At 38.9% G+C, this 9,818-nt stretch overlaps 1 protein-coding gene across 1 annotated transcript in view; it reads left to right on the plus strand.

Annotated features, from left to right (window-relative positions):
- The window catches only part of MGAM (maltase-glucoamylase), a 77,348-nt gene extending 67,735 nt beyond the window's left edge, over positions 1–9,613 (plus strand). The window contains exons 41-48 of the mRNA XM_059712021.1: positions 708–856; positions 1,437–1,521; positions 2,393–2,449; positions 3,416–3,540; positions 4,513–4,601; positions 5,822–5,871; positions 6,463–6,633; positions 8,649–9,613. Coding sequence (XP_059568004.1) covers positions 708–856; positions 1,437–1,521; positions 2,393–2,449; positions 3,416–3,540; positions 4,513–4,601; positions 5,822–5,871; positions 6,463–6,633; positions 8,649–8,726 — 804 coding nt within the window. The 3' untranslated portion in view covers positions 8,727–9,613. The remainder of the gene's footprint in view (positions 1–707; positions 857–1,436; positions 1,522–2,392; positions 2,450–3,415; positions 3,541–4,512; positions 4,602–5,821; positions 5,872–6,462; positions 6,634–8,648) is intronic.
- The last annotated feature ends 205 nt before the right edge of the window (positions 9,614–9,818 follow it).

Below are 9,818 nucleotides of genomic sequence, written 5' to 3' on the forward strand. Positions count from 1 at the left end.
GTATCATTCACATAATTAACTCAGAATGGTTTAATGACTTAGTCATAAAACTTGAAACCATATAACTCCTAAAAGAAAACATGGGGAAAATGTTTCTTGACATTGGCCTTGGAAATGTTTTTTTTTGATGGGACTCCAAAAGAACAATCAACACAAATAAATAAATGGGTCAACATAAAACTTAAAAACTGCTGCACAGCCAAAGGAACAATTTTAAAAAAAGAAAAGGCAACCTACAGAATTGGAGAAAATATTTGAAAATCACATATCTGGTAAGGGGTTAATGTCCAAACTATGTAAGGCACTCACACAACTCAACAAAAAAAACAACCAAGTAATCTGATTTTAAAAATGGGCAGGGGAACTAAATAGACATTTTTCCGAAGAAGACATCAAATGGCCAATAGGTACATGAAAAGATCCTTATGGTTCAATGAACCATCTTCTCCAGTGTTCTTTAGATTATTCTTTTTGTTTAGGCAGTGTTGTAGCAAATATATCTCCAAAAAGAGTGTCTTATGGGAAAATTTTATCAGCTGTCCTAGGAGAGCTTCAGTGACCTCTTTCAGTCTAATATTCTGAGTGTCTTATCTATAATCACCTTTGATTTAGTTAATTGTGATTTTCATCTGTAATAAACGTTCAGTGACCTCAAGTACCCCAGCTCCCCTACAGTGAGCTCTAAAATTCCTCCTTTTGTCCTTTAGAGACAAGACCCTGTATCCTGGAATGATGCATTTGTGAAAATCTCCAAAAGTGTCCTGCAGACCAGATATACCCTCTTGCCATATCTTTACACCCTGATGCACCAGGCCCACACAGAGGGCAGTACTGTCGTGCGGCCTCTTCTCCATGAGTGAGTGTTTAGCTGGAATCCCGATGACTAAGGGCTAATTTTATTCTTTGTGGTGTCAGTTGAAGAAAACAGTTCTTCCAAATTAAATTAAAGACATGATTGCCTTTTGCCATAAGCTTTCTAGGCACCTGAATATGTTATCTAGCACGGTGTCACTGATACCCTGGATCTTTAATAAGAGACTATTGAATTTAATTTATTTTTTCAAAATGATACAACACAGAATAATTTCTTTCTAGATTAAGCATATGTAGACCTACCTATCTTTTATAGAAGCTCAGAGCATAGGCATCCCAGGGGGAGATTTGAGTGTTGAAGGCCATTCTTGCATTTAGGATGTGCCATGGTTAAGAAACATGGAGATATCTATAGGTGAGAACATGTTTAAGTCTAATCATGTCTGGAGTTTGAAGAAGATAATATGCAGAAAGTGAATATATATCTGATTAAGGTAGAAAAAGTAATTTAAGGTAGAGAAGCTGGATTTCTGACCTGGGTCTGAACTTGAGGAGTTTCTTCAAGGCCTTGGCCTGGAGCCCTATTGGCACCCTGATTATGGTACCTTGGTTTGTCTTTCCAGGTTTGTGTCAGACCGGGTGACCTGGAAGATAGATGAACAGTTCCTGCTGGGCCCAGCCTTCCTGGTCAGCCCCGTCCTGGTTCCTGTAAGTATGGAGGCCTCTGATGAGCAGAGGTCCCAGTTACGAAGCCTGGTGAATGGGGGGAGGAGAAGAGGCCTGATTTGGTGGGGGTCCTGAGCAGTGGCTTCTTATTCTACCTGTCTCTTCCTCTTTCTCTGAGTTGAAGTCCATCACTTAGGGGTTCTGGTCCTCAGCTCCCTCGTCTTTAAAATCATCTTAACAGATTCTGATTCATAGGACAAATAGAGAAGGAGGAAACCTTATGATATATTTGAAGATATACTAATTTCTTCATTAACTGAAGTAAGGAGTGTGATCAGGTGGGAGCAATACTGTAAAGATTCATTACAGTCCTCTGTCACCATTAAAGCAAAACTTTTCATAAGGATCATTTGAAAAAAAGTGTATAATCTTACCGTTGAGGGCTATGCCTTCCCTTCCTTCTATAGGAGGTCTTCAAGTAGCAAAAGCCATTTCCTTACCTTTACTGTTGATGATTAGGCTTCTGATCAAAGCATCAGTTAATTGCATCTTCTTCAAAACTTAGTGCACTAATCAGAATCTCTGAAGTATTGGCATGTAAAGCTACAAAGTTTTCTTCTGCCCCAGACCCAACTTTGTTTCTTTCAAGAGGGTGTATGTGGGTTAAGTCTGTAAGCAGATAATAATTCTTCTCCAAAATCCTGGATCCCGAAGGACTTTACAGAAGCCACAAGCACAGGGCAGGCAAATCTCCCATTTGAAGTAGGGAGAGAAGGAGGCTTCCCCACAGTCCTGTCCTCTAGAGAGATGAAGGGTGTGGGTCAAAGGCCATCACTGTTATTTTGACCAAGTTGGTTAGTCTGCCTTAGATAACTGAGCCCACTGCCCATGACTTATTTGTGTTTGATTTTAGAATGCCAGAAATGTCACTGCATACTTCCCTAGAGCCCGCTGGTATGATTACTACACGGTAAGTTTTTCTGATTGTTTATACAGCCCGGGAAAATGGGAGTGTGCACAGGCTTTAGAATCTGACAGACCTCCGCTCACATTGTGGCTCTGTAACTCCCCTGATGTTAATCTTGCACAGGTCACCTTTAACCTTGTAGCCTCCGTTTTCTCACCTCCAAGTCAGGAGAATCACTTCCTTCACAGAATTGTGAAATACCACATGAAGTATCTCACTTATTCCCTGGCCTTTGTGGGTGTTCTTAATGTGTTAGTTTTTATCTTTCCTTTTACCACCACTATTCACAATGGTGGTCACACTAGTAAACACAGGAAATTATTCTGTCAACTATAGTTTTTGTTTAATTTTCTGCCTGTGGAAAAGTTCATAAGTGCAGGGGCCTTTTTCTCTCTGTTTATTCCATGTCTCCTTCTCCGGCATAGATGCTCAAAGAGGAGTTGTTAAATGTAATTCCCCAAGGAAAGCGAGTGTAAAATGCACCCAGAAGGAAGGGCCCTACCCTTGTGCACTGGAGCAATGCAGTTGCATTTGGAAATGCAGGGTGAACACATTCTCTGTTGTAGAATGTTTCTAGGCTCGTCTGAGCCCAGAAACTCATCTGGAAAAATAGGGTCTTCTGGAGCCACTTCAGGGCAACATTTTTATTGTTAAATGTATAGGGTGACACCAGGTAAAAAATTATATGTTTCAAGTGTGCAATTCCATAATTGTATATTGAATTGTATGCCCACCACACAAAGTCAAATCTTCTGTCACCATATATTTGACCCCTTTTACCTCTCATTCCCCCCTCACCTCCTTCCCTTTCATAATCACCATACTGGGTGAATGTGGGAAAATGTATAACAGGTATGTGTGGAAGGATTATGAATAGGTAGCAAGTTTGGAAGAGTGGATGTCTGGTAAATGCACTGTTCAGAGGTGTGTTGTCTCCTTCGTCATCTCCGACCTTCTTCTGGCCCTCAGGGTGTGGACATTAAAGCAAGGGGAGCGTGGAAGACTTTGCCAGCCCCTCTTGACCACATTAATCTTCATGTCCGTGGGGGCTATATCCTGCCCTGGCAAGAGCCTGCACAGAACACCCGCTTAAGGTGAGCGATGGGGCCAGTTAGCTCAGATCTTGGTGGAGTCCACTGTAAGCAGTACTCTTGGGTCCAAAAGCAATTGTACTAAACATTTTTGTTAGTTGGTTTGTTTTTTTCAGACTCTCTGCTCTTTGAACAATTATCAACAACTATTTTAAATCTAAGTGGGTTAAATGCTAGGTCTAATTAGTGATAATTGAAATGGAAGAAACTATTGCTGGAAAATTGTGTAAGCCATAATGCAGCTGATGCCTGAGGGTGAGATTCCTCATCATACACGGATTTAAAAATTCTAGACCTAAGCCTATATAATAAATAATAGCTAACAGCAATGAAAACTTGCTGTGTACCTAGAACTGAAATAGTATGGAAATTTCAATTTTTTTCTTTAAAAAAGTTAAAAATAAACACTTATCGTGTAAGTACTGTTATTATCCTCATTTTATAGAAAAGCAAAGAGGCTTCATTGAGACCTGGGGGGCAGGCATTGATTAATTCAGAGTCACAGTGTTAGTAAGTAGTTGAAGATGGACTAAAATCTATGTCTGTCTGATGTCAAGCTAAAATTCTTAGAGCCCTATGAATTTAAGTCCAAAAGTTTAGTTAAAAATGGAATGAACTAAAGACAAAACTCACTATATACATATTTAGGAAGTTAGGTCATAAAAGAAGAAAGATCACAACATCAGATCCCTCCTCACAATGGGGGAGGGAAGGAATCTAATGAGTTTGCTTGTAGTGTCTGGTGGCGCTTATAGAACCTTAAAGGAAAACTCCCCTTGCTTCATTCATTAATTCATTCATTCCTGGTATGAAGTCATAGAGCAAATGGAGACAAAACTAGAAGTAGGTCACGAGCATCTTGAAATCTAACTCTCAGTCTTTATAGCATGAAGGACTTCCTTTGTTTCTTGAATACTCTTGGTTTGAGACTGTGGCTTGGTTTTTAACTAATGCCTCCCTCCCACTTCACTACAGCCGCCAGAAATTTCTAGGCTTCAAAGTTGCCTTGGACGATCAGGGAGCTGCTGAAGGTTGGCTCTTCTGGGATGATGGGCAAAGCATTGGTGAGTAAGGGTTGCCTCAGATTCATGTCTGTACCATTGACTGGGCTCCTGGATATATTATAGGCCTGCTTTTCATTTTTCATGTTAAAGCAATTTTTCATTTTTTTTTATATATGTGGCTGTTTGAAGTAGTACATAGTGTGCTTGATCCTTATGCTGCATGTAAATGAAGTTTAGCTGGGAATCTCTCACCATTATCCACTGTCCGAGCCAAAGCGAAAATTTCTTTGAACCAATTGAAATATACTTCTGTATGGTGTATGTCCAAAAGCACATTCCCTAATTGCATGGTTTATTGTCCCAGTAAGAGTGACAATACCTCTATCAGCTGTGCTATTTATTTGAGGGAATTTTTCATTAGGAGTTACAGGAATTGGTGAACTTTCAGGAGGATGGTTTAATTACCATTAGCTATTTCTAGGCCAGTGCTGTCTAATCTAACTTTTTGCAGTGATGGAAATGTTCTATAACTCTGTTGCCCACAGTGATAGCCATTAGGCATAGGTGGCTACTAAGAATTTGAAATGTGACAACTATATTTGAGGAACTAAACTTTTAATTTTATTTAATTTTAATTAATTGTAATTTAAAGAGCTACATTTTGTCAGAGGCTACCTTGGACAGCACAATTCTAGAGGCTAGCCAAGGCCCTCTGATCGAGTGAGCAGTAAGCAAATTGGAAAGAGACGGGTACATGGGACAAGTGAGAAAGCCACAGGGTAGGAAGTAGGATGGGAATACCTGTAACAAGGCTCTGATAAGGCCACCTTCACTGGAGGCTTTTCTTTGGGTTTCTTTGTTCTCTGGAGTTTACGGTTAAAAAATTGCCTGATATCTCTTAAGACAAATTGACCAAGAAACCATTCTTGGTGATTGTGATAGGTGTCTACATCATGTATGTTCACATATGTGTGCTTCTAGCAGAAAGAATCGGGAAGTTCTGAGGTGACCAGGAAGATGTTGGGAGTGGTAGATAACAAGGGAGACAAGTGGATTAAAGGGAATCCACATCACATGAAGTGCGTCTGCCAGACAGCCGTGTCTACACACACCCATCTCAAACATCCTGTGCAAATTGAGGGTGGGGGCAAGAGTCTGACTAATCTCTATACATACGTCTTAAATCACAAAATGGAAATCAGTAAAGAAAAAAAAAAGACAAGTAGGCAATGAGAATTCTAAGCATAACTCCAGATCATGTTTACCTTGTTTGCTTGCAGACACCTATGAAAAGGGACTCTATTACCTGGCCCGCTTTTCTGCCAGTCAGGTGAGTGTGACTGATACTATGAAGGGGCACTAGCATTCTACTGGCTTCGTAAGATGCTGGAGATCATAAGGGCATAAAGTACCACCTAGAATTCCTTCACTGCCTACCTTGCTAATTTGCATCCTTTCCTTTCTCCAGACTTCAGATAGATTTAGTATGCTACCGGAAGTTTTCTGTGACTAGACCCATTTATGTTTTGTTAGTAACTTATTCCAGTTTAGTGAGGCAGAGATGGACAAGCTATTTCGATGTTATCTAGTCCTTGTCCTTATATTGTCTTGGAATGTTCTGCACATTTTCTGACTTCTCTACATATAGAAAGTAAGGTTCCTGATAGCTGAGACCCTTTATCTCCTTGGACTTCAGGGCAATTCTGGAGACCCTGCAGGTGCTTTTTAGTCAAAGAAAATTTAGATGATAGTTGAAACAGGTGATAAAGTCCTGAAATCATGGTCTCCACTACAAGGACACAAGGTGGTAACTATGAAGTTGTCTTACCTCATGACCTGCATTTGTGCCTAAAAAGAGGTGGGGAAAATTTTGAACAAATTTTGCTTTATTTATTTATTTTTTTAATCTCTAATTTGACAGAATACAATGAAGAGTCATGTAATTTTCAACAAATACATCACGGATACAAACCCTTTGAATCTGGGCTACATTGAAATCTGGGGAGTGGGCAGTACCTCCATTTCCAGTGTCAGCATCTCTGTGAATGGCATGGATATAACACCCACCTTCACCTACAACCCTACATTAGAGGTGTGTGACCAGTGAAAGGTCTGAATGGTATTTCCCAACCCTGAGATGCATTGTGAACTGCCTGCCTCTTTCTTGCTAATGACACCCTCTCCTGCAAAGCTTTGCACCAATCCCTCTGTTTTAAGTGTGTCAACATGGACAGTATAGTGATGGAGGGGAAATCAACCTTTATTATTTGGGATTGAGGGTCTGTGTCCTTACTTTTATTTTTTATTTTATTTTTGCTTAATCCCTTCACCTTTTTCAAGGAATTTATTTATTTATTTGTTTGTTTATTTATTTATTATTTTAAAAATCTTTATTGTTGAAAGTATTACATATGTTCCCTTTTTCCCCCATTGACCTCTTCTAGTCTGCCCCTTCCCCCACCTGCCCCACCCACCAGGCCTTCACCATTCTATTGTCTGTGTCCATGGGTTAGGCATATATGCATACAAGTTATTTGGTTGATCTCTTCCCACCCACCCACCTTCCCTCTGAGTAGTCCTTACTTTCCATGCATGTCTCCTTGTCTGCAAAGCTATGTAAAACCCTGTGTTTTATTCCTCATTTCTGCCTCAGAGATCTACTTGATAGCCTCAACTACCATATTTTATCAGTTGTAAGATACCATTAGTTACAAGTTACCCCATTATTTCATGTGCCATTAAGACAAAAATAAGGGACAAAAATATGATACTGAAAATCCTATTTTGAACTTATAGTTTTGTAAAACTCTTTTAGACATAGGTTTTTATCATTTAAATATGTTAAGTGATAATAATGGGGAAGTGTTGGGTAGTGATACATGGACATTGATTATTCTGCCATCAAAGTGACTTAGAAGGAGGTAGATCCTGAACTTGCAGAAATATTAGAAATGCCTTAACCAATGTATATCATATAATTTTCCTTTTGTTATTTAAATATTTAAATCTCTTAGTATTTTATTTATTATTTAAAAAATAATTACATGACACTAATGGGTTAAGACATTTCCCAGCTACTATCCCAGGTGCTGGTGATATAGAATATCATAAAACTCTTCCACTATTGTCTATGAGATTTCCTTCCAAGCCACTAACATGTTTATACAAGTGTTTATCTTAGCACTTTCTTGATCTTACTGTCAGCCAGGATTCATATTCCTTCCTAAAATGATCCTTAAGTGGTTTGCAGTTTATCCATTCATAATGCCAGTAATAGCAAAGACGTTCATGTTTTCACAGATAATAACAATTGTCATGAGTGCTGGTTGGCTCACAGTGATGCTAAGGCTGTTGATTGCAAGACACATTATGATTTCATGAATATTAAATATGTGAAAACACTGTGCCTTGGGATTGATGAAGTGGTTCTAACATCTCTCTTCATGGCAAATAGAATCTTTCCTTGTGTGCTTACTCTTTGCTTTCTCCTGAACTATTTTTCTTCCATAATCCTCTCTGATTACAAGACCTGCAACAAAAGTTTTCCTTCAGTTTTGTATTTTTTTTTATTTCCTCATATTTGTGGTTTTCTTATCAACCAATTTCCCCAAACTTTACCAAGAGCTCATAAAGGACTTTACCCGTTTTTGTTGCTGACCAACTCATGGACTGCACATATGGTGAAACTTTATGGACAATATTTGCCTAGAAAAAAAGTTGGAATATTGGACTCTCACTGATAGTCATCCAGGCACTGTGAGGGACTAGCAGAAGGAGGAAATAAAAGGGGTGCTCTGAGGAAATCAATACTCCAAATGAATAGATATGAGGACATTTTCTCCAATTTGTCTGTGGGATTGTGTCTCTACAATGGCTGCATACTGCATTATTTTGAGGCTTGTTGTCTTGTCACTATCACTGAATGATCTTTGTCTTATAAGGAATTATGAAAGACCCTCGTCATCTGAAAATTTGAGATCAGTCTGCAAACTAGGCAATGAATTGTGAAAGTTTCAGTGTGTTGTGTAGACCATTGGCTCATCTCTGATTTGTTTGCAGGATGTTTCAATCATCTAATGCCCAATACTTTTCCTTGGTTCCCAACAGGTGTTAAAAATTGATGTGACCAGCAGAAGCATCAGCCTACATAATTTCACTTCATTGACATGGAAAAGCTCTCTGTGAATTTTAAGAGCAAGAACCTGAGAATCCCTTTGAAACTACTTATACTTCATGCTTATAAAATTATTGTGTGTTGCTAATTGGTTCATGCCCACTATGGGTAAAATCTTTTATTAATTTTGTTATATGTTTTGTCTGTGCCTTAACCCTGTGGGAAAGGCAGTAGGGAGGTGTTGAAAATCAATGGATTATCTGAATGTCTCTATGTGATTAGTATGGTATCTATTATTCATCATTTAACATTTACTGAAGCTGAACTGGGTCCATGGTGAAGTGTGTGTGTGTGTGTGTGTGTGTGTGTGTGTGTGTATGTGTATATGTGTGTAACCAGGAAATAGATCCCACTCTCCTGCCAAGTAGACAAGAAAAAGCTTGCCAGGACAGTTTCAGGCCCTGGAGCTAACACTCCAAGAAAATATCCAGAAAGCCAGAACTCATAAAGGACATCTGTTGGTTGGTTACAGGGAAAAGGGAGCATTATGTTGACAGCAGGATAGAAGGGGAAGAAAAGGCAAACACAAGGAAAGGTAAACAGGAAAGATGAGTGGAAACAGATTGTGATAAAAGTGATCATGACAAATGAGAAGACAATATTAAAATATCAGGAAAGTAGTCTCAATGGGAGGAGAAAGGAAGAACCAACTCATTTGAAAGCAAGAAGAAGGGTTAAGGGAAACACTTAACATATGGGAGTAGGGGTGAAGATGGAATTTAAGCAGGCAAAACTTAAGGAAGGAGTTTGAATGTAAAAAATAACTTATTTTTGCAGTGGTGTACTTTAAAATGTAAATCTTTCTTCTCTATTCTGTGCCTAATGTATATAACCACAATTTACACATGTGCATGCAACTTCCATGCCAGAGCCAAATAAAACAAGCATATTTACAAGAGATTTTGAATTTTGTGATATTTTGATCATGGTGATATCAGTTCAGATTAAGGCTATGTCTTGTTCAGCATACCTTTGTAAACTGGTCTTGTTCTCTTTGGCAGCAGTCCCTATAGTCCTATCCACCAACAGAATGATTAGCTTTAGGAGTATCCACCCTTTTCCTTACACCTGTGGCATATCTTTTTATAAGATTTAGGCTGTGG

This window comes from Myotis daubentonii, chromosome 10 (assembly GCF_963259705.1).
Source record: "Myotis daubentonii chromosome 10, mMyoDau2.1, whole genome shotgun sequence".
In the NCBI taxonomy this organism is placed as follows: domain Eukaryota; kingdom Metazoa; phylum Chordata; class Mammalia; order Chiroptera; family Vespertilionidae; genus Myotis; species Myotis daubentonii.